Source organism: Panthera tigris, chromosome B4, assembly GCF_018350195.1.
Source record: "Panthera tigris isolate Pti1 chromosome B4, P.tigris_Pti1_mat1.1, whole genome shotgun sequence".
Taxonomy (NCBI): Eukaryota; Metazoa; Chordata; class Mammalia; order Carnivora; family Felidae; genus Panthera; species Panthera tigris.
The window spans coordinates 73,358,978-73,384,333 of NC_056666.1; the positions used below are offsets into that span (position 1 = coordinate 73,358,978).

The following is a 25,356-nucleotide window of genomic DNA, read 5'->3' on the forward strand; positions in this document are numbered from 1 at the left end:
CAACACATTAGAATATTTTTAATATTTTATTTATTTTTGAGAGGGAGAGAGTACAAGCAGGGAAGGGGCAGAGAGAGAGAGAGGGAGAGACAGAATCTGAAGCAGGCTCCAGGCTCTGAGTTGTCAGCACAGATCTGATGCGGGAGCTTGAACCCATGAACTGTGAGATCATGACCTGAGCCGAACTTGGACACTTAACCAACTGAGCCACCCAGGTGCCCCCACATTAGAATTTTTTTAAGAGAGCACTAAAATTCTTTTTATTAACAAATCCATTAGCGAGTAATAATAGTGTATTCTGACAGAGTCCTAACCACAACATTTGCCGTGATCCCAGTTTAGAATATATTTCATCAAAATAGGGAGAATCAGAATGGAAAATGAAATTGAAAATTGAAATGAAAAAACTTTTTTAAGTACAATGCATGGGCCTTACCCCAAACCTTTTCAGGCAGAATCTCTGGTTGGGGAGTGTGGAGAGGGAGTGTGTAGCTGCTGGAAACCCTTGTTTATCTACCTTTCCCTTATGATTCTATCGAGAAGCCTGGTGTCAGACCTATTACTAGATCAGCTGGTAAATACTAGATGACACCAGAAAAGTGGGCAATAATCAAGCAGCATTTATGGCCAAGGAAAAGCCAACGATGTGTGAGGATGTTTAGGCTGTATCCTGCTTTAACAGTACTGAGCAGGGTAACCCAAAATCAGATATCTTTTTGAAATTTGGACTGACAATGTACCTTCCTGTCTCTCTTGTTTCCACCCCAGTAAGTTTTACCTATATCCCTTGTGATGAACATTTTAGAAAAATGTTTATTTGGAAAAATGAAAAGCTGTTTTTTTTTCTGGGCATATAAGTCAAGCAACTAAAGCCAAAAATAGGGGCACTTAGGTGTCTCAGTCGGTTAAACATCCGGCTCGATTGCAGCTCAGGTCATGATCTCATGGTTTGTGAGATCGAGCCCCGAGTTGGGCTCAGTGCTGACAGCATGGAGCCTACTTGGGATTATCTCTCTCCCTCTCTCTGCTTCTCTTTCTCTCTGTCTCTCTCTCAAGATGAATAATTTTTAAAAAGCCAAAAGTAAGTATATTTACATCTCTTCAGGCCAGACAGTGAAAGTTAATGTAGAAGTTGATTATAAATAAGAAAATGTTTTAGGCCGTTCTTTCAGATTATAAACCTTAAGAAAAAGTATAGTTAAGAAATGTAACTCATGATTACCTATAGGGTCCATTTGCCATAAAACTAGTATCATCTAATTATAGTGGAAAAAATACTCTAAGCCCAGGAAAATTTATCTTTGGTCTCTGCTTGATTTCTCCAATGCATATCCATTTCTCTCAAAACTGTGTAATAAAAAATACTAAGTATCTTAAAAGAATAACCTAGTTACATAATCCAGATTATTACTTGGAAGGAAAATTATATAAAATTTTGAGTGGGACAAACTTAAGGTACAAATTAGTTCTGTTCCTATATTTAAAATACATGTGATCAGGCTGCTACCAGGAAAAAAAAAGAAAACAGTTATACCTAAGAACTTAGAATTCCACATCATAACATTCAGCAACCTGCTTCGTCATCACCATGCCATCCTACTTTTGTTCAAAATACAGCTTTGCTTTTCAGTATTCAGGATTTTTGTTTGTTTTCATTTTGATCGTATGTATGTTAGTTTTGGTCTCAGCTCAGCCTCTCTTTTACCGGAAGTGTATTAGGACCAACCAAGATCGGGCTCCACAAACGCCCCACTCCAAGCACCGCCCGTGTCCTCCTGCCGAATGCAACACATGTTTCCTAGGATCAAGGGTTTTGAGGGATCAAGGTCTGTAGGGATCCTGTCCAGAAAGGGTGCAATTCAGAGACCCTCTCTGTAACTTCCCTGCCAGCGTCTGGCCCTGTTCTTTGGCACTCTCAAAGTCACGGGGATCACGGCCCCTGGAGGCAGCCCCACCCATTGCTGCAAAGCATCAGTGGCTCAAGAGTTTTTCCTTGTGTCCAGACTGTGTGAAGCTGAACAAATCACAGCATCTTTGAGTGAGTTTCTCCAAGTATGAAGGAAGAATGAATGAGGACTTCAAAGGCCATACAAATCACAGTATTCTTCCTAATTACTTAAATGGCAAGAACAGGAATAAAACGTTTGCCAGTAACATCTTTGGGTCTAAAGGGATCTTATCTAACTGGTGAGGTCTGTGTTTTAAAGGCAGAGGTGGTTAAGTTTATTCACATCATGCAACAAAGAATTTTCAACACTGTTGAGTAGCAGCTCTGTATCTATTCCCTGGGGTCCATATCCCGGCCACTCACTCCCTCCTCAACTCCCTGACCCGTGTCTGCCACTGGATGCCTGGCTTGGCACAAACAAAGCTGTCACCAAATGCACACGGTTTCCCCCAAACCCCCATTGCCAAAGTCAGTCTTCCCTCCTCAACTCCTTCTTTGTGTTTTTGTCACTGTTGCCCATTTCCACCTCTTAAAAACTCTCTTCTCTCTTAGTCCCGGGGACCACGCAGCCCTGACTCTCCTTTGCCATTTTCTGACCGCTCTTTTGTCTCGTTCTTTGGCTCGTTCTCCATGCCTACTGCTAAAAGTAAGCATTCTTCGCCGGGAAGAATCCTGTACCCGAGCGCTGTTTCCATCCTGGTCACTAATTCACTGCGTGGTCTTAGATAACCCACAATCTTCTCTGGGCTTCACTTATCTCTGAGGAAGGGAAAGAGCTGGGCTTGATGGTCTAAAATGTGCCTTTGGGCTATGCAGCGCTATGTTAGTCTGTCCTAATCCCATTCCTGTGTTTCATCACCGTGTAGGATAGTTTCTGAGAACCAGTACAAGTCTGTGATGGAGCTAAGGACACCCAGAAATCATCCCTTCCAGTGTGAGAAGGAACCTAAAACATCACCTTGTCTGAAACCTTCATGTTACCGCTAAGGAAACCTGGGTAGAGAACGAGTACACTCGGTCACCTTACAGCAGACATGGAAACAAGGACGAGGTCACCTAGGCCCTCACTGTGTCGTAAAATTGGAGCTGGTCTTCTAAACCCGACTGAAGTGCATAATGGTATCAGAGTAAAATGTCATATGGAAGGTATAAATTGGGTAGAACACTTTAGAGCCTTTCTCCCCCTTTGACAAAATAAACGTATACCGTAACTCCAAAAAGTGTGGAGAGATATCTGCTAGAGAGGGTGCTTGAGACAAAGTAGAACAGCATAATCACATAGAACATCTTAGATTTATGTTTTTAAGTAGCCCAATAAAACAGAACGTCAACTCACACAATACATGTATTTACATTAATTCAAATGTCCAGCGCACAATACAGTAGAATCTATTTAATAGTTCATATAATTTGACTTACATATACACGAGCATATAAACAAATACCAGTCAGCTAGGACAAAGGCTTAAGAAGTTACTCAGACATTTTGGTATTGACGCCTACATATTTATGGCAACAACGAATGATGACTTCCAACTTTCAATAACGTCTTTTGTTCAAGGATAAGGAATGTACAGAATGGAAAGAAGACAGTCAAACAAATGTACCTTTATTGCACTATTTATCTAACACCATATGGGATGTGGCATTATCCAGCACATTTTATCAGTGTCGTCTGTTCACTGTGGTCTCAGATATGAAATTAGCTGAATTATTCCCTAATCTAACCTCACTTTGTGTTTTATAAGTACTGTTCTTCCTTCTACAGCTTTTAAAAATGAAATAGGACACGGATGCTTGTCTTTAAAATAACTTTGGTCCTAAATAAGCTGGTAAAGTCTCTTCTTAAGGAACGCTAATTCACTGAAATTTATTTTTTCTGGCAAGAATCCTGAATAAAAAGACAACGTCACCTCCACACCAGCTCTGAAATGATCAGTGGTGCTAGAGACCGAGCTATTGTCATCTAGAACTTACACTTTGGAAAACAACCCCACCTTTCTCTGGCACATTGAGGAACCAAAAGTGCGTTACCACATTTCCTCTTAACCAGTTAAAGAGAGCACTGGGTTGCATTTCAAAACGCAAAACGACACCATTTCGGTCCTGCTGTTTATTTTGCAGACTGCACAGAAAGTTAAGTATGGAGAGTTAAATTACTATACCATACAGATACAGGCACAAAATTAAGTGGATGCCACAAAGGGTGTGTCTGAAAACACAGAATTGACTGAATCTGAGTCGGATTTCACCCTCGCGGACTTTAGGATGCCCTCAGCTATAACTGTCTCACTGGGAAAGAGCCTGACTTTCCCATTCTGCCCTGCTGCAGTATCCTTCAAGGGTTCCAAAAACACCACTCTTTTACCGGCACCTGCCTTCCGTTCATCAGCGGGGGCATCACTAGCAGGACCAGGATTGAGGATAGACGAATGGGCATTGCTTTGGTTGAGAACGTTTTTTTGTCTCTTGCTTTTACACTTGCAGGGACAGGGCGTCAGATAGAGATACAAAAGTACCAACACGATACTGGCCACGCAGGCTGCGAGAGTGGTAAAAGCTGTGTTAAATGCCTCATGGGCATGGGATCTGTTCACGGTGAAGTTGCTCACGTTTATTGTGACATCCACAGTCTCATTTAACAGGCGTTGCCTGTTCATCGCAATACAGGAATACACTCCAGCGTCCTCAAAACGAGGACTTTCTATAACCAGACTTCCATTGCGAAACACGTGAAAGTTTTCCAGATCTTTATCTGGCTCCAGCAGTCTGTTATCTGGACCAACCCAAATGAAATCAGTATTTGCATTACCAGTCTTGCTGTCACAGGGGACGATCAGCCTTTCCCCGACTTGAGCGTCATGAATAAAGCCAAGTGCACGGAAGGAGCCGTTGATGATACTGTCCGAGCAATTCATAAAGCTATCCTGGAGCAGAAGCACCTGGTGGGAGTGCCTAGAGTCAGACCACAGGCGGCAGGTATAGTCATTCTTAAAATCCATCACTGAGCTAAAGTGCCTACGATACCAAAAGATGAGCAATGAATAAAGGGAACAGTCACAGACAAATGGGTTGCCATGAAGATAGATGCCTCTCAGCTGTTTTCCTGGCACTAAATTAATATGGTGCATTGGCAGGGAGGGGATTTGATTATAAGAAACATCTAGAAACATCAGTTCTGCCAGCTTGAACCTCCCAACATACAAATCCATGGGAAACTGCGTCAGAAAGTTTCCACTTAGGTAGAGTTTTTGCAACTGGGAGAGCCCTCCAAAAGCAGAAGGGTCGAGATAGGAGATGTGATTGTTGTACAGAAGGAGCACCTCCAGAACCTTCAACTCCTGGAACACTGCACTTTTCACGGTCTTCAGCCTATTGGATGATAAGTCAAGACACTTCAAATTTGGAGTTGTGGAAAAACTGCCCGTGGAAATGCTGGTGATGTTGTTATGACGAATTATTAGAGTGTTCAACTTAACAAAGGAAACTGGAATCCACTCGGAATCCAGAAGCCCGATCCTGTTGTAACTCAGATCCAGTCTCTTCATCAGTCTGAACAGGTTGCCAGGCACCTTGGACAGGTTTTTGTTGGTGCAGCTCACGATGTCAGTGGCACAGATGCAAGCGGTGGGGCACACCCCGGAGGCGCCGCGGCTCACAGTCACCGTGATCACCAACAAACACAGCAGCTCCCTGCAACCCGGTCTGACAACTCCAGGCAGGGTGGGCAGTGTGTGTAAACGTACAGACATTATGGTCGCCTCCAAGTCTCTTCCTGGCGTCTTTCCGCCAACTCAGCTTCCCACCAGTGAACCTGGTAAACAATCAATATTCGAAAGGGGGGCAAGAAAGCAAAGTTAACTACCACCAGTTAACCCTTCAGAGTCATACCTTGCTTTCTCCCCAATAACTTTTGAAATGCAGGCTTGTTTCACGCTGGGAAGCCTCTGGTGCCTTTTTACCGTGAAATGCAATCCCCCCCCCCTACCCCGGGTTATTACCCCTGCTTACAGACATTTACAGTTACAATCTGTCAACACAACCGTCTCAGCATCAGAAACTGGGGATTTTTGTTAACGTGCATCCTGCGTCGTTTTTTAAACTCCCTCCGACAGACACAAAAATACACAAACGCATCCTACAAACAACTGAACGGAAATACATAGGAAGCAGAGCAACATCCAGAAAACAACTCACAGAGCCGAAAAGCCTCACTGGCTCTGGGGCTAGGCCGCCGAACGGTGGTGTCTGCTGGTCCGTGAGTCCGTCTGTCTCTGTCCGTCACTCCTGCATCTTCCGAGTTCCTTTCCCTCCTGCTCCCGGCGGGCGGCAGCCTCTCGCTGGCTCTCAACTTTGGGGAGTTTCACGCGGCGGCGGCGGCGGCGGCAGCCACCCGGGGCGCAGGAAACGTCTCGGCCGGCTGCGGTCGGGTCTCCCGGGCTCTCTTCATCGCTCGGCTAAAGGTACCGCCTCGGCGCCCTGGCCGTCGTGTGTCCGCGCGCGGGGAGCCCCACTCCGGGAGCCGGGTCCGAGGGGCGGGGGCGCCGGCAGCGGATCGGCCCCGGCCCCGCCTCCCCGCGCTCCGGAGCCAGCGGGACCGAGGGTTCCCGCGCGCCGCTGCCAGGGTTTTATCCCCGCGCGCCGGGTCGCATGCGGGGCGGGGAGACGGCCCCGCCCCTGCGCGTCCTCCCTCCGGCTGGAAGCAGCTCGGAGGCCGCGGGCGGGAGCAAGCTGGGCGCGTGGCGGGGGGCGCGCGGCGCGGGGAGGGGGCGGCGGCGCAGCCAATCGGAGCGGCGGCCGGCGCCCCCCTCCCCCCCCACGCCGCGGCCTCACCGCCACATCCCCCCCACCCCCGCCCCGCCTCCAGGTTCAGCCCGGACCCCGGGGAGGGACGGGGCGGAGCGGGCTGCACCGCCGAGGCCGGGGCCCCTCCGTTCCCACCCGTTGTGTGCGCCAGTCCAGCTTCGAACGGGGTGGGAGGGGAGAGGTTAAGGGGGCACGCCCGGCCAGGGAAGGAGAGGTCTCTGTCTCTCTTGAAGAACCCACTTGCCGCGGCCGCCCGGGTCCCCTGAGCTCTTGTAGCTTGTTCTTAGGGCCAGGGCCGAGGGGGCTTCCGCAGGGCTAAGTGCTGGTGGTTTTACAGGTTCACAAAATAAACACAGACGTGACCTTCCGTCTCCGCCCACGTCTGGTGGGGGACGGGGATGGGTACTTTCCGTCTGGTGCGACAAGGATCTCTTGGGGGAAAGGAGCCGGGAAGGCGCAGCGGGGACAGGCCGCATCTCCCTGGGAAAGTTCTATCCCGTTCACAACTCAGGAGTTGGCGTCAGGGATGGTGCCCAATCTGTGAAGGAGAAGAGCAGAAAAGAAAGCTTGGGGCCGACCCCCCGCTGGAATGCAAAGATGAGGGCATTAAGCTTTAAAAAAAAAAAAAAATCCTGAAGCCAGATTTTTTCTTTTCCCTTTCTTTCTTTCTTTCTTTCTTTCTTTCTTTCTTTCTTTCAGGGGGCTGGGGTAGGGAGGTGGTGAGAGCAAATGTGCTCACGCCGAACAGGGACTGATCCTGGAAGGGGTGTCTGCGCCGAGATTCTTCATACCTCCTAAGAGGCAGGGCAGGGCGGATGCCTAGCTCAAGCATGCTAGGCTAGGAAAGGTGCAACACAGGGTGGACAGCACCCCCCACTCACCCCGCAAAAAAAAAAAGAAAGAAAAAAGAAAAAAAAAATGCCAGGTGGACACATAAGAGGTGGAGAGCCTGGGGCTGATGAGCTTTTTGATGAAATCCGTTTTTGTTTAATTCCGAGATCAGTTTTAACGATGGGATTTGACTGAGCCAGATGGCCCATTTGTCCATTATATGTGGATTAAAGGAAATAAATTACTGCCCTGACAAGAGATAACTAACTAAAGCGGAAGGGATAGGAAGACTGAAAAGCAGACCAAGTTGAGAAAACAGGAGCAGGGCACATAACTTGTAAATTAAGAAATAAAACTGATGTCAGGATAACCAACTCCCCCCCCCCCCCCACACACACACAGTTTAGCAACCTTGAATTTCGTGAGAATTGGTCCCTACATTGTCATGAGTGGATTCGTGTGGTAGCACAGATCTGCTAGGCCAGTGCCAAACTTAAGCGGAATTGTGTGCATTGTTAATTTAGTCAGCCTGTTTGTGGAATAAATCTGGAGTAGCACTGGTAAATCAAGATGTTTTCAGGTGAGAGCAGCTTGGTTCCGATCACTTTCAGTTTCATGAAAAGTGGAATTTCATCCCAAGAAGAATACAGCCTGAAATGCTTCAGGAAAGCTTCCTTGCTATGAGCACCCAGGAGAGGCTGGGGTTGAACGTTTTGAAAGTTAGGCCATACTTCCTGGGGTTCTCGAAAAACCCTGGTGTCCAGGCCTTCATTTTTATAGTTGGAATGGTTAACACAGAGAAATGGAATTAAAGTTACTCAGATGAATACTTTCTAAATGACTAACAAATGACCAGGTTTTGGTAACGTTTTACTAAGGAACTAGCATCCTACTCAAGGGAAGCCATGAAGGTGGAAGAAAGTCCCGTACTTCTTGGGAAGGTGGTCTCAGGAGAAAAAGGACTCAACCATGGAAGCAAAAGACATGTCCCTATAGCTTCAGGCATAGAAACATCGTGCTAAGATTACACAGCATAAATAAACCAAATGCACTCAAAATCCACACACATTTATCTATTTGAAGGCCTGATTCTTGAGATTCTGCCATTTGGCAAGAGGGAAGGAGTTTTCTAAGGGTTGGGTTTACTTGGCTTTGAGAAGAAAAAACTAAGCATTTATCCTAATTGTAGGTGTGAAGTGTGACCCTACGTTGTGGGGGGAACTTTTTCTACATAATTTCGTATCTCCTACCAGATCCCCTCTTTCGATTAGAAGGGAAATTCCACAAGGGCAGAAATTTAATGTCTTAGACAGTGCTCTATTCTTAGCTTCTAAAACTCTGCTTGACACGTGCTTGGCATTCAGTAAATTTTTGATAAATAAACTGAGGAATGAGAAAACTATTCTAGGCTTATTTGAGTTGAGTCTGCTGACTGCCATTCTGCTCTCTATACTTCAAAAGGTTTGTCAGAGGGGCGCCTGGGTGGCTCAGTCGGTTGAGCCTCTGACACTTGGTTTTCAGCTCAGGTCATGACCTCGTGGTTCCTGAGTTTAAGCCCCGGCCTCGGCGTCGGGGGCTGCGAGCTCAGAGCCTGCTTTGGATTCTCTGTCTCCCTCTGCCTCTCTCTCTCTCTCTGCCCCTCCCGTACTTGCTCTCTTTCACTGTCTTCAAAAGAAATACATGAACATTAAAAAAAAAAAAAAGCTTGTCAAAAAGACGGAGGAGAAGAGAGAGAAAGAGGAGCAGAGCAAACATGACTTGAGTCCTAGATCCAGTAGTACCTGAAGGCCACTACACGCTTTTACTTCCTTTCTAGTTAGATTCTGCACCCCATCCCCCCTCCTTTCTGCTTCAATCATTTCGAGTTGTAGTCATGTAACTTGTGACTGAAAGAGTCCTTGCACCTATAATGGTGGTAATAATAAATATGTATTATTATGTGCTAGATACTGAGCTCTGTGGTTGACATGAATTATTTCATTTACTGCTTACCATAACCCTGCAACATTATATAATCCTATAATCCAGATGGTAAACAACTGTGTTCCAAATTATTTGAAAAGGGAATGGGATGAAATTAGCTTGAAGCTCCATTTGAAGGATTTAGATTAAACAGAAGAGAGATGTTTCTGACGGGGTGGCTCCAGCCTGGAATGGTTGCCAAGACAGATGGTTGAATTGCCTTCTCAGGAGTTTAAAATAGGACAGATAGATATTCTTCTGGTCTTTTCCACATGGCACAATCTTTTGGTATTTTGGGCCATTCAGTGACTCCAATGGATAGTAGAAAGTGGATTGATTCTGAATCTAGTGTGCCGAGGCAGGTGTGGACATGTGAGTGCTCAGCTGGGCTTGGAAGTAACCCCTACCTGGGACCAGGGATCTAGGTAGATGAAATCTCAAGGCTTCTGTTAGCCCTGTGATTTCCAGAATGTGTCCTGTTGTAATCAAAGACTTAAGGAATCCGAGGTAGGAGACGAGAAATTGTTACAACACTAGTTTATGATTTAGAGTCATTTTTACTAAGAATGAACACTTTTATACCACTTTATACCCTATGAAGGGCCTTCCCATTCCGTGTCTCCTTTGTTTCTAACACACATCCTGTGACAAGGTGTAGGAGCAGATACCTAACATTGCCTCCTTTTTAAAACTGGGAACACATCCAGTGTTCTTCAGAGACAGCTCACTGGGGTCTGTAGCTCTCCAGGCACCTGAATGTCACGCACAGGAGCTTTCTACTGAGGTCACCTTGCTTTGGGGGCAGTGCTCTTCGTAGGGTTTTTACACTGTAGCTGGAGCCTTGGCCCATGGAAAACACATACCTTTGCCCACCAGCCCTGGAAATATACTCCACCCTTGTAACAGCCTGTTCTTTTGGCCTCATCCAGTTGGTTTTTGTGAATTGCCCAGGACTTGTAGTAGAACCAGATCTCACACCCAGGATTATGTCACTTGCCGTATGGGGATTTGAGCACCAGCCCCTACTCCCACCCCCGTGCTCTCTGAGCTCCAGGCGGGCCTGTGTCAGCTGGTGGGTTGGTTCTCTGGAAGCTGCCTTGGCTAGAAATGGGGGCTGGTCAGTACCCAGTATCCAAGGAGAGCCCAGAATGGGGCAACTCTTTAAGCAATTCTCACTCAGTCATCTGCTCTTTCTATCTCTTGTCTTCATGGACAGAGACTGAAAAGATTCTTTCTTTTGTTTTTTAGTTTAGTTGAGATAAAATTCACATAAACAAAATTCACCTTTTTTCACCTTTGAAGATCATCTGCGAAGGGTACATACTTATGTCATAACAGTAGTTTCTTAAAAACTTTCTTCTTTCCTTATCTGCAGTTTCTTTCTTCCTTCCTTCCTTCTTTTCTTTCTTTCTTTCTTTCTTTCTTTCTTTCTTTCTTTCTTTCTTTCTCTCTTTCTTTTTACATGCTTTTGTGGTAAGACAAAGCACAATGAGTGCTTGCAATTGTTCAGAGTTACTTATGACTAAGTATGTGCCTCAATGCTTCTGTTTTCTCATGATTCCTACTTAATATTCAGGGACTATAGTTTCGGAGAGCAGAACCCTCCTCTGATTTCCAAGGTACGAAGTGACTCCCCTGATGTGAGAAACAATCATGGCTGTTCTGTGTTAGCACACCAATGCTGTATTTAGCTAATATTTACTGAGCATCTACTATGTGCCAGGCACTACTCTTTAGTCTAAGGATTATAGCGACGCATAAATGCTGCCTGAGCCATGCAAGCCTGACTAGAAGGAGAGACATACTGGTCACTCATGCATTTCTTGACCAGTTGTCCACATTCCCAGATTTAGGGCTCATCGTCAGATCAACATCCGACCCCAACTAGTTGGGATCAACTCCCAACAGCTGCGAATCCTTCTCTCTCAGCACATTGTCAGACCAACCTTTGTGAAGGTGGCATGACCCCCGGCCCCACGCTGCCGTGTGCTTTCCAATGAGAAGACAAAACAAAAAGGACAACTGAAACCCTTTTTTCTTTACTTTCTTTCTTTCCTTCTTTTTTTTTTTTTTTTACCTAAAACCCTTTTTTTCTTAAGGCCTAAAGTACTATGTGCTTATTGTAGAAAAATTGGAAATACAGGAAAAAATGTAAAGAATCGGAGAATGCCATCCATGATCTTACTGGCAAATTATGTTTCTACTCAAAGAATAAGTCCATTGTAGTGAGGAACCGAGACGGTTCAAGAGCATGGCTTGTCGTAGTTATGTAATGAGAAAAGAAACAGGCAGACGTGTGTGTGTGTGTGTGTGTGTGTGTGTGTGTGTGTGTGTGTGCGTGTGTGTGTGTGTGTGTGTTTGAATGCCCTGAAATTCTCAGCTTTGGGAATGAAATAAACAGAGGAAAATTTGCTTCACAAAATTCAGTGTGTCAAAGCCATGCTCCTAGCATTATGGTTACCTCTTGCAATTTTGGTCATAAATGGTAGCTGCTCTAATTTCCATTTTGCTCTTTATTAGCCTGAAGGGAATCATCTAACTGAATTCCCAAATGCTATTCTATCCCTCAAAACGGGGGCTGATATTATGTGTCTGATAAGTATGGATAATGTTTAACAAACCCACTTTGGAGAACCATATGAAATGCTCAGGCTCCTACTTTATGTTCTTTAAAAAATATGATTTCCGGTAGCACTAATTACTTGATCGCTTTTCCCAAAGGTAGTATTTGATTCTTCAAAGAAATATCTGATTTGGAGCAATAAGTATTTGCTAGACAAAATTAACACACTTGATCTTAGCCAAAAGGCTGAGAAGCGATGACCAAATTAACACAAAATAAAGTAAAATAAAGTTGAGAGAAAAGATAATAAACTCTAGCATATGGCCAGCACCGTCGCAAATACTCATTCAGTTATTTTCAGCAAATACAAGGCTCTCTGTGGTGGAAGCTCCATGGGTACTTTACTCTGGAACTCTGACCTTTCGGTTTGTGAGAGTGAACAGCAATATTGCATTCATACAGGGGAAGGCAGAAAGACCTCTGGAAAGACCCAAGAAGTGGGCTGGATAATGAGACCCAACACTTACAGCATTTTTACCACTATACACCAGACTTCTCATTTAATTCTTACAAGCGCCCTAAGAGATGGTCATTAACATCCCCGTTTTCTAATGAGGGCAGTGGGAATGAGTTGGTTTATGTAAGTTGCCCAAGATTAGTGGTAGAACCAGATCTCTCACCCCACTCTGTGTCACTCTGACCTCATGCTCTACCATTAGCTCTAATGCTTCCCATTAGGGAGTAGAGGGGTCAGCCCTAATTTAAATTCCATTCAGCAAACATCGTTAGTCCTGGCCACACTCCCAGAGCCATCATATGGTTGTTCTTCTCTAGGAATTGGTAGCGTTATTTGACATAATTATAGGATATGAGACAGTATATAATTCAATTTCAAATTGGATATAGCAAAGAGCCAAAATATTTGCAACAGAATAGGTATTTTGGGCATTGAAAATTCCAATACAAGCAGATTTTTAGATCTTCCTCATTTCTTGTTGACCAAATAGCTGATTCAACAAAGAGAATTTGGATGTAAATAAAAATATTATTTGGGAGGGGGGCGCCTGGGTGGCTCAGTCGGTTAAGCGGCCGACTTCGGCTCAGGTCATATCTCGCGGTCCGTGAGTTCGAGCCCTGCGTTGGGCTCTGTGCTGACAGCTCAGAGCCTGGAGCCTGTTTCGGATTCTGTGTCTCCCTCTCTCTGACCCTCCCCCGTTCATGCTTTGTCTCTCTCTGTCTCAAAAATAAAAACGTTAAAAAAAAAATTTTTTTTTAAATATTATTTGGGAGAAACCATTTGAATGGTCAGGGATGACAATTATCTCTTAGAATTAAGAAACAATAATATGGTTCCTTTTATCCATGGCATTCACAAGGAAGAATTACAAGGAAGGAAAGTAGAGTCTGTCTCCTGGCACGGATAAAAGGTCTTAAACACCTTCTAATCATATGCCTTCTAATCAAATGGCAATGTGTTAAAAAAAAAAAAAAGTTATGCCGTAAAATAGAGCATTGAATAATGAATCAACTTTCTGGGCTATGGTGCCAGAACCTAACTTCCATTTATTAACTGTATCATGTTAGGTAAGTGACTTCGTCTTTCAGACTCAACTTCTTCACTTGTAAGATGGAAATCTAGCCCTGGGATATGCACTGTCTGATTCCACAAGGACCGAGATGAGACATAGAAAGTTTGCTTTGGGAACGATAAGGCTGAAAAAGAGTAGTACAGCGAGTCCCCATCATACGCTATTCATCCTTGTTGCCCTGGTGCCTCGGCCATGATCTGACACAGCACAGATGTTTAACAAATGTCTGTTGGACCCAATGGAACTGAAGCTAGGTTTGTGTACAAAATAAACAGAGCTGGAAAGGTACCTCGCCACAGTGATGTTTGTACTAATTATGTGGCTCCCCTGAGCTGACCCAGAGTATGGCAGGTCCTCATTAGAGAATCTAAATGGATCAGCCCTCCCTTGTTCTTCTTGGTACTATCTCAGCTGCTGCAGACTGGAATGAGCTGCCAGTCTGCAGGCCTGGGCGTCTCACAGCCCTGTGGGACTTGAAGCTGGCACGCGGTGGGGAACCTCCTAGGTGGAGACCTTTAGCTAGGAGTGATGATTGGCGATCTCGGTATACACTGGAAAGTACTCAAAGGAGTTTTGAACGATAGGGGAAAACAAAATCATAACAATCATCCCTCTCTCCAGAGAACAGTTCTGACATGCTGTTACTTGCACTGTGATAGAAATGCATGGTAGGAAACCAGGGAAGATTTCCTTGGGAGCTACTGTAGTGTAGGAGAGGTCAGGGGCAAATCCGAACAAGTTGCTGAAGGAGGAGTCTTCTCACTGACGTTTCCTACTTTACAGAAATAGCAGGATGTTGGAAAACATGCTCTTGTGGCAGTTGTCCACATTTATCTAAAAGTAGGATTTTTCATTTACTCAATTATAGTTATTAAAACAATTGGACATGTAAATTCCTCTCTTCCAAATCCCCTTGCCTGGGAAGGCCCTGAGGACCTAGCTCTATTTGCACAAGCAGAATACGCATTTACCCATTAAGTGTCAAAATGTGTTTGCCTTGATATGGCCTAATCATAGTCTCTGCCTGTAAAAAAGATTTGGGAAGCCAAGTTTATATTCATGAGTGTATATATGTGAGTGTAAAATAATGAAGACGAGTAGGTCGTTTGATGAATTTAATGTTTAGTTGTATCGACTATTATAGCATGATAAATCCATTGCCACAAAAGAGGTGTGTCTGCCAATAAGACCACATATTCAGATTGGCCGAATATGGCACTGTCATCCTTGGGCACAAGGTACCATGCAGTTAAGCGGTGAACTTCTAAGTTACACAGGAAAAACAATGTCCTTGTGTTTCTTCCCCAATAAGAAAATTACCCTTTTTATTAAAGGCAACCTCTCCCTCTTTTTTCATCACTACAATAACAGATTGTGCAGAGGCAGAACATCATAAATAACATCATCAATAAATAAGGCAGAACACCATCCATTGGTGGTCACACAGAAAAGAGGCAGATGAATAAAGAACACAGAACTCTTATCAGATAGAGATATCAGATCGGGCTCCTCGGGGACTCAGTTGGTTAAGCGTCCAACTTCGGCTCAAGTCATGATCTCACCGTTTGTGGGTTTGAGCCCCGCGTCAGGGCTCTGTGCTGACAGCTCAGAGCCTGGAGCCTGCTTCGGATTCTGTGTCTCCTTCTCTCTCTGCCCCTCCTCGACTTGTGCTCTGTCTCTCCCTCTCTCAAAAATAAACAAACATTTAAAAAATTAAAAAAAAAAAAAAAAGAAAATAAAAAGATAAAGCCGTCGAGCTACCTGGAGAGAAAAAGCCAGTGCCCAGAACTAAGTCCTGAGACTCAGGCATTTTGCAGAACCTCAAGAAAACGTAATGGTAAATATGTACATTGAAAGTAAAATGAATAATGACATAAACAGAAATTGAGTTCTGTCCAACAATTCTGAAGAAAAAAAATGACAAGTTCCAGCAAAGGCAGTCATGAGACAAGAATCAGGGAGCATGCACAGAAGAGGTTAGCCAAATAAGGGCAATGAAACCCAAATCAAGGAACAGAACATTTACCAGCACTCTAAAGGTCCCATGCTCCCCTCTAGGCACTAACCTCCTGGTGGTATCCACTCTCCTGACTTCTATCAACATGGATGAGTTCTGATTGTTTTTATACTTATATAAATGAAATATATGCTTTTTGTGTCTGGCACTGGTTGCTCAACTTAAGTTTGAGACTCGTCCATATTATTGCATGTAGTTGTAGACCATTTTCATAGCTATGTAGTGTTTTATTGTGTCACACAATCACAATTGATTTCACTATTTTATTACTGATGAACATATGGGCGATTTCCAGTTTTTTCTGTTACAAGTACTGTTGCCATGAACATTCTAATACATGTCCTTAATGAGCATAATGTACACATTTCTATTGGTTATATACCTCAGAATGTATTTGCTTGGCCATAGGTTATGCACATACTCAACTAGGTAGTGACACCAGTTTTCCAAAGTGGATGTACAAATGTATTCTCCCACAACTATATGAGAATTCCTGTACCTCCGTATTCTCATCAGCACTTATTATTTTCCATCTTTTTCATCTTGACCATTGCGGGGGGGGGGGTCGGGTAGATAGTGGTATTCCACTGAGCTTTTAATTTGCATTTGCCTGAGGACTAATGAACTTGGGCAATTTTCCATATGGTTGTTCTCCATTTACATATCCTTCTTTATAAATCTTTGGCCAATTGTGCTGTTAAGCTGTCTTTTCCTTATTGATGCTTTATATATTCTGGATTTGTGGTTCTTTGCATCATATATATTATGTAAGTGTACATAAATATACATATTTAATAATTCATGCCACCCTGTGGGTAGCCATTTTGTTCACTTTGATGAGCAGAAGTTCTTAGTTTCAATATAGTCAAGTTTATCACATTTTTTCTTTTATGTTTGTTCCTTTTTATTTCCGCTTAAGAAAGCATTGCCTACTCCAAAGTCACAAAGATGTTTTCCTCTAAAGCTTTATTGTTTTATCGGGGTGCCTGGGTGGCTCAGGTGGTTAAGTGACCAGCTCTTGGTTTCCACTCAGGTCATGATCTCAGGGTTCATGAGTTTGAGCCCCACATCAGGCTCCACGCTGGCTGGCAGTGTGGAGCCTGCTTTGGATTCTCTCTCTCCCTCACTCTCTCTGCCCCTCCCCTGCTCACACTCTATCTCTCTCAAAATATGAACAAATACATTTTTTAAAAAGCAAAAGCTTTATTGTTCTACCTTTCAATTTATTTCTCCAATCCATCTCGCTACGATCTGAATTTGTGGTCCGCTGAAATTCTTAAGTTGAAATTCTAACCCCTAACTAAGATGGTGGAATTAGGAGATAGTGCATTTGGGATATGATTAGTTCATAAGGGTTGAGCCCTTATGAATGGGATTAGGCTACAGAGAGAGCCTTCATCACCTTCTGCCATGGGAACACAGTAAAAAAGATGCCATCTGTGAATGAGAAAGCAGACCCTCACCAGACACGGAAGTTTATGGTATTTTTTTTTATAGGAGCCCAGACAGATTAAGACACACCTGGAATTGATCCTTGTGTGTAATGTGAGGTAGAAGGCAATGCATATTTTTTCCTTCATGGATATCCAGTTGTTCCAGCATGATTTATTAAAAAGAACATCCTTTCCCCTACTATACTGCATGGTCACTTTTGTCACAGACCACGTGGTCACGTGTGGGTCTCTTCCATTGGACAGTTACTGTTCTTGTACCAGTACCACAGAGTTCTGATTACCATAGCTTTATTTATTACTTGTTAATTTTTTTAAGTTTATTAATTTATTGAAGTAATCTCAACACCTGACATGAGGCTTGAAGTCACACGCTCCTTCAACTGAGCCAGCCCCAATTACCGTAACTTTATAATAGTATTTCCTGATATCTCATAGTGTTGGTCTTCCATATTTGTTCTTCAGGCATGCTCTGGCTATTCTCGGCCTTCCGCATTTCCACATGAATTTTGAAGTTGACTTATAAATTCCTGGGGAAAAAAACCCACAGCTTAGATTTTGGTTGCGAGTGCATAGAAGTGTGTATTAGTTTGGGAAAAACTTACATTTTTACAATATTGAATCATCCAATTCATAACAATGTATAGACTTCCATTTATTTGACTCTCCTTTATTTTTTTCTGAATAGTATTTTGTAATTTTCAGTTAAAAATCTTGCATATTTTTAATTAGATTTATTTCCAAGTGTTTGAATTTTTGGATGCTATTATAAATATGTTTTATGTTCTATTTGCTTATTATCAGTATGTACAAATATGATTCATGTAATAGCTTGGGCTGCTATAACAAAATACCATAAACTGGATGGGTTACAGGCAACATACATTTGTATCTCATGGTTCCAGAGGCTGGAAAGTCCAAGATCAAGGTGCTGGAAGATTTGGTGTATGGTGAGAACTTTCTTCATTCATAGATAGTGGCTTTTCGCCTTGGGGTGAGGGCTTTCTCTGAAGTCCCTTTTATAAGAGCACTAATCCTGTTCATGAAGACTCTGTTCTCATGACCTAATCACCTCCCAAATAACCCATCTCTTAATATCATCACCTTGGGGGTTGGCATTTAAAAATATAAATTTTGGAGGGGATACACTTAGTCAATTTATAACAATTTTAGTATTTTGACTACGTCTGGTGTCCTTTCTATATTCTTTTTTTAATTCTAAGAGTTTGTCTATAGATTCTTTAGAAATTTTCTACGTGCATGATCTTATTGTCTGGAAATGACAGGTTATTGCTTCCTTTTCAATCTCCATGATTTTTCTTTCTCTTGTTTTTTGCAGTGGCTAGACCTCCAGTTACAATGTTGACTAGAAGTGGTCACGGTGGCTATTCATGACTTAGTCCCAATAGTAGAGGAAAGTTTTCAATATTCTACCATTGAGATTGATGTTTGCTATGGGTATTCTGTAGTTCTTCTTTATCACATTAAGGGAGTTCTATTCTTAGTTAGCTAAAAGCTGTCATCACAAGTGAATATTGAATTCATCAAATGTTTTTTCTGCATTTTAAATAACCATGGAATTTGCTCCTTTTTCTGTGAGGGTGGTAAACGTTATGATTTTTAAATCAAACCATCCGTGCACACCTAGACTAGACTGCACTCAGTTTACTGCATCACTGGATTTTGGATCTGATTTCCTAATACTTTGTTAAGAATATTCTTAATGTTTATGAGAAAAGTGGGTTTGCAATTTTTTTTTTCTCAGAATATCAGAGTTTCAAAGGCAAGTCTCTGCTCTTTTCATTGTTTGAAAAGTCTTGGAAGCTATGATTCTGTTTCTGCCTTCTTGAAGAATTATACAGGAAAAGTGAAGTGTTTGATAGAAGTCATTGATAAGCTCTCTGGGTTGGGGTTTTCTTTGGTGAAAGGTTTTTAAAAATAGTTTCATAATTTTCATATATACAGGACTATTCATATTTTCCATTTCTTCTTCTATCAGCTTTGGTAAGATGTGTTTTTCAAATCATTCGTCCATTCCATCCAGATAATCAAATTTATCTGAAGACTTGTTTTTAGAATAGTTTTATTGTGCAATCTACAGAGATATCCTCTTTTTCACTGCTGTTGTTGCTAATTTCTGTTTTGCCTACTTTTTAAGTACGGGTCTTGTTAGGGCTTTATCAATTTTGCTAATCTTTTGAAAGAACCAACTTTTGGGTTTGTTAATTTTCTCTATAATATGATCAATTTTTATTTCCTTGGTTTCAGCTTCTGTCTTTATGATTTATTTCCTTAGGTTTGGTTGCTGCTCTTTTTTCTAGCTTCTTGAGATTAATACTTAAATTGTTGAGTTTTAGATTTTTTAGACCTTTATATGTGCATTTAAGACTATATATTTACTGCTAAGCATAATTTTAGCTTTTTCCTACAAGTTTTGAAATGTATTTTTTAATTATTCAGTTTAAAATATTTCCTAATTTGTTTTTTCTTTACTTCATGGATTATTTTGAGTGTATCATTTAATTTTTTGACAGTTGGGTTTTTCTATTTTTATTATAGACCTCTAGATTAATTCCATGTTGGTTGGAGAGGATATTCTCTCTCTCTGTTTTTTGTTTTTCCTTTTAAGTTTTTATTTAAATTCCAGATGGTTAACATATGGTGTGATATTAGTTTCAGGAGTAGAATTTAGTGATTCATTGCTTATGTGTGACACCAAAATGCAGTGTTCATCACAATAAGTGCCCTCCTTAATACCCATCACCCATTTAGTCCATCTCACCACCCATCTCCCCTCCAGCATCCCTCAGTTTACTCTCTGTAGTTAAGGGTCTGTTTTATGGTTTCCCTCTTTCTTTTCCCCCCATGTTCATCTGTTTTGTTTCTTAAATTCCACATATGAGTTAAATCATATGGTTTTCATCTTTTTCTGACTTATTTCACTTAGCATAATATACTCTAGTTCCATATGCACAAATGGCACAATTTTATTTTTTCATAGCTGAGTAATATTCCATTATGTATATATACCACATCTTCGTATCCATTCACCAGTCCATGGACATTTGGGCTCCCTCCATAATTTGGTTATTGTTGATAATGCTGCTATAGGCATAGGGGTGCGTGTATTCTTTCAAATTAGTGTTTTTGTGTCCTTTGGGTAAATACCTAGTAGTGCAATTGCTGAATCATAGGGTAGTTCTATTTTTAACTTTTTGAGGAACCTACACACTATTTTCTAGACTGGCTGCACTAGTTTGCATTCCCACCAGCAGTGTAAGAGGGTTCCCCTTTCTCTACATCTGTTGTTTCCTGTGTTGTTAATCGTAGCCATTCTGACAGGTGCGAGGTGATATCTCATTGTAGTTTTGATTTATATTTCTCTGATGATGAGTGATGTTGAGCATCTTTCCATGTGTCTGCTAGCCATTTAGATGTCTTCCTTGGAAAAATGTCTATTCATGTCTTCTGACCATTTCTTCACTGGATTATTTGCTTTTTAGGTGTTGAGCTTTATAAGTTAGTTATAGATTTTGAAAACTAATCCTATATCAGATATGTCATTTGCAAATATCTTCTCCCATTTTGCTGTCTGCCTTTTTAGTTTTGTTGATTGTTTCCTTCATTGTGCAGAAGCTTTTTATCTTGATGAAGTCCCAATAGTTTATTTTTACTTTTGTTTCCCTTGCTTCCAAAGACATGTCTAGTAAGAAGTTGCTACAGCAGAAGTCAAAGAGGTTGCTGCCTGTGTTCTCTTCTGGGATTTTGATGACTTCCTACCTCACATTTATGTCTTTCATCCATTTTGAATAAATTTTTGTGTGTAGTATAAGTGGTCCAGTTTCATTCTTTTGCATTTCGCTGTCCAGTTTTCCCAACACAATTTGTTGAGGAGACTATCTTTATCCATTGGATATTCTTTCCTGCTTATTCAAAGATTAGTTGACCATAGAGTTGTGGGTCCATTTCTGGGTTTTCTATTCTGTTCCAATGATCTATGTGTCTATTTTTGTGCCAGTACTGTCTTGGTGACTATAGCTTTGTAATATAGCTTGAAGTCCAGAATTGTGATGCCTCCAGCCTTGCTTTTCTTTTTCAGGATTGCTTTCACTATTTGGGCTCTTTTGTGGTTCCATACAAATTTTAGGATTGTTTGTTCTAGCTCTATGAAAATGCTGGTGGTATTTTGATAGAGACTGCAATAAATATATAGATTGCTTTGGGTAGTATAGACATTTTAACAATATTTGTTCTCCCAATTCCTGAGCATGGAATGTTTTTCTGTTTCTTTGTGTCGTCTTCAATTTTTTTCATAAGTGTTTTATAGTTTTCAGAGTACAGATCTTTTACCTCTTTGGCTATATTTATTCCTAGGTATCTTATGGTTTTTGGTACACTTGTAAATTGGATTGATTCCTTGATTTCTCTTTCTGCTGCTTCATTAGTGGTGTATAGAAATCTAACAGATTTCTGAACGTTGATTTTATATCTTGAGATTTGACTGAATTTGTGTATCAGCTCTGACAATTTCTTGGTGTAGTCTTTCAGGTTTTCTACATAGAGTATCATGTTATGTGCAAATAGTGAAAGTTTGACTTCCTTGTTGATTTGGATGCCTTTTATTTCTTTTTGCTGCCTAATTGCTGGAGCTAGGTCTTCCAGTATTATATTAAATATTAAATAACAATGGTTATTTAAGCTTGCAGTTTTTTCCCATTGAGTATGATATTAGCTGTGAGTCTTTCATATATGACCTACATGATGTTGAGGTATATTCTTTCTATCTCTACTTTGTTGAGGGTTTTTATCGAGAATAGATGCTGTACTTTGTCAAATACTTTTCTGCATCTATTGAGAAGATCATGTGGTTCTTTTAATATCCTTTCTTTTATTATGTGGTCTATCATGTTAATTGGTTTGCAAATATTGAACCACCCTTGCCACCCAAGAATAAATCCCACTTGATTGTGGTGAATGATTCTTTTAACATACTGTTGGTTTCAATTTGCGAGTATTTTATTGACAATTTTTGCATCCATGTTCATCAGGGATATTGGCCTATATTTAATTTCCTGGTTGACCCGTTCAAACTTTAGGAAGATGTTCTTTAATCGCCATGTATCTGTGGTATTTCCAATTTTTTCTTGTGGTTGTCTTCAAGCGTCATAGCATTGTGGTCAGAAAATATGCATGGTATGATCTCAATCTTTTTGTACTTGTTGAGGCCTGATTTATAACCTAGTATGTGATCTACTCTGGAGAATGCCCCATGTGCCTTCGAAAAGAATGTGTAGTCTGCTGCTTTAGGATGAAATGTTCTAAATAGATCTGTTGAGTGCATCCAGTCCAGTGTGTCATTCAAAGCCATTGTTTCCTTGATTATTTTCTGCTTAGATGATCTGTCCATTGATATAAATTGGGTGTTAAAGTCCCCTACTCTTATTGTGTTATCAATGAGTTCCTTTATGTTTGTTAATAATTGTTTTATATATCTGGGTGGACATAACATATTGGGGCATACATATTTACATTCGTAGGTCTTCTTGTTGAATAGACCCTTTTATTATGATATAGTGCCATTCTTCCTCTCTTATTACAGTCTTTGGCTTAAAATCTAGTTTGTCTGGGGACACCTAAGTGTCTTAGTCAGTTAAGTGTCCAACTTCAGTGAAGGTCATGATCTCACAATTCATAAGTTTGAGCCCCACATCAGGCTCTGTGCTGACAGCTCAGAGCCTGGAGCCTGCTTCTGATTCTGTGTCTCTGTCTCTCTCTGCCTCTCTCTCCCTCTGTTAAAAATAAATAAAAGTAAATAAACATCTAAAAAAATCTAGTTTGTCTGCTATAAGTATTGATACTCTGACTTTCTTTTGATGTCCATTTGCATGATAAATCATTCTCCATCCCCTCACTTTCAATTTGCAGGTGTCTTTAGGATTAAAATATGTCTCTTGTGGCAGCATATAGTTGGATCTTATTTTTTTTATCCATTCTGACACACCATGTCTTTTGATTGGAGCATTTAGTCCATTTACATTCACAGTAAGTATTGATAGATATGAATTTAGTGCCATTGTATTACCTGTATAGTTGCTGTTCCTGTAGTTTGTCTCTGTTCCTTTCTAGTCTTTGTTGCTTTTGGTCTTTCTTTCCCACTCAAAGAGTCCCCTTTAATATTTCTTGCAGGGCTGGGTTAGTGATCACACACTCCTTCAGTTTTTGTTTGTCTGGGAAACTCTTTATCTCTCCTTCTATTCTCAATAGCAGTCTTGCTGGATAGAGCATTCTTGGCTGCATATTTTTCCCATTCCTCACATTGAATATATGATGCCATTTTCTTCTGGCTTGCCAAGTTTTTGTGGAGAAAAACTGCTGCTAACCTTATTTGTCTTCCCTTGTAAGTTAAGGACTTCTTTTGTCTTGCTGCATTTAGGATTTTTTTCTTTATCTCTATATTTTGTAAATTTAACTATGTTATGTCTTAGTGTTGGCCTGCTTTTGTTGATTTTGATGGGAGTTCTCTGTACCTCCTGGATTTGGATGTCTGTTACCTTCCTCAGATTAGGAAAGTTTTCAGCTATTATTTTCTCAAATAAACCTTCTGCCCCCTTTACCCTCTCTTCTTTTTCTGGGACTCTTATGATATGAATGTTATTATGATTTATGGAATAACTGAGTTCCCTAAGTCTACATTTGTGATATAATATTTTTCTTTCTCTCTTCTTTTCAGTTTCATTATTTTCCATAATTTTATCTTCTATATCAATTATTCATTCTTGCTCTTCTTCCATCCTTATGCTCGTTACATCCAGTTGGCTTTGAATCTCAGTTGTTGCATTTTTCATTTTGGCCTGACTAGTTTTTAGGTCTTTTATCTCTGCAGCAAGGAACTCCCTGGTGTCTTCTATGCTTTTCTAAAGCCCAGGTAGTGTCTTTATGGTTGTTGCTTTAAATTCTCCATCAGGCATATTACTTATATCTGTTTCGATTACATCCCTGGGCGTGACCTTTTCTTGTTCTTTCTTTTGGGATGAATTCCTCCATCTTAGCATTTTATCTAGGTCTCTGCCCTCTTCTGTGTGTTAGGAAAGCCTGTTATGTTTCCTGCTCCTGAGAGTAATTGCTTTATAAAGAAGAGGTTACATACTATCCCGGGCCTGGTACTTCAAGCAAGTATTGCTGGTGTGTGCTGTGTGCACTCCATAGCTGTATTTTGGCTGCTCTCTCCCTCAGGTCAGTCCTCTGCAGAGTTTCTCCTTGCCTGCAGTGGAGAGTGCTTGGACGTAGGCCAGAGTGTGGTAAGTTTTAACTAGGTGTGCTCTGGTCTGCTTGTTAAAAGAGACCTGATGCTATGTCCACTGCAGCTGAAGCTTTGCACGACTGTATGGTCAGTAGTTGTGGTGCACGCAGGGGGTTTGTTCTGGTCATCTGGGGCATGGGCCCACTGCTCTGGTTCTCAGGCACTTTTTTTTTCTTTTCCAAGAAAAGTAGCACCTGCAGAGCACAGGGGATGGGGCTTCGTGTAAGCAATTTACTATTGGTACCATGCTGCTCTCTGAAGTCAGTTTATGCTGAGGGGTGGGGGAGAAAAAGATACCAGCCGTCTCCCACATCCCCAGAGAGGGGAGTTTGTGCTTGCCACTGTCCAAGAAGCCCTTCCAGAAGAGCGAACAATCTCCCCTCATGTGTCCCAGGCATCCCTCAGTTCCCTGTCTTCACTCTGTCTGTGCCGTCTGCCTGCCTGGCAGCACGGTGCACCTGTGTCCTATCCAAGGCAGGCCAGCTGAGTCTTAAAAAACCCAATTGTTAGGATCCTGGCATGGCATGGTGGATCTGCACTGGTCCTCTGGAGGTGAGTTTCACCATGCTGGGACAGATGCAGTTTTGCCCCGGAAGGACAGTGGCACCAAAGCACAGGGGCATGGCATTTGGAGTAAAGCATAGCAAAAAGCCTGTGTTCAGGTTAGCTGCCCTCAGTAGGTGTCTCTGTGCCTATGCTAAGGGGCGGGGAAGTGTAATGGTGACTGCTGGCTCCTTTGTCCCTGAAGAGGCAATGCCACTTCTCCCAAATGCACTCAAAGAAGGGGGAACTGTCTCTCCCATTGCATGCCAGGGGGTCCCCAAATGCACCACCTGCTCCCAGGCTATCTGCTGCCTTCACAGCAGCACTGCAGTGCCCTCAGAGCTCC

General features: G+C 41.9%; 1 protein-coding gene across 1 annotated transcript; it reads right to left on the bottom strand.

The window, feature by feature from the left end:
- Positions 1-3,263: 3,263 nt before the first annotated feature.
- Positions 3,264-6,545, bottom strand: AMIGO2 (adhesion molecule with Ig like domain 2). The gene is made up of 2 exons (XM_007072933.2): positions 6,146-6,545; positions 3,264-5,762 (listed from the first exon to the last, which is right to left on the bottom strand). Exon 2 carries the CDS (start codon positions 5,698-5,700, stop codon positions 4,135-4,137), a length of 1,566 nt encoding a protein of 521 aa, XP_007072995.1. The 5' UTR covers positions 5,701-5,762; positions 6,146-6,545; the 3' UTR covers positions 3,264-4,134.
- Between the last annotated feature and the right edge of the window lie 18,811 nt (positions 6,546-25,356).

Excerpts from the sequence above, each read along its gene's own strand:
- AMIGO2 (XM_007072933.2), bottom strand. The coding sequence starts at position 5,700 with ATGTCTGTACGTTTACACACACTGCCCACCCTGCCTGGAGTTGTCAGA.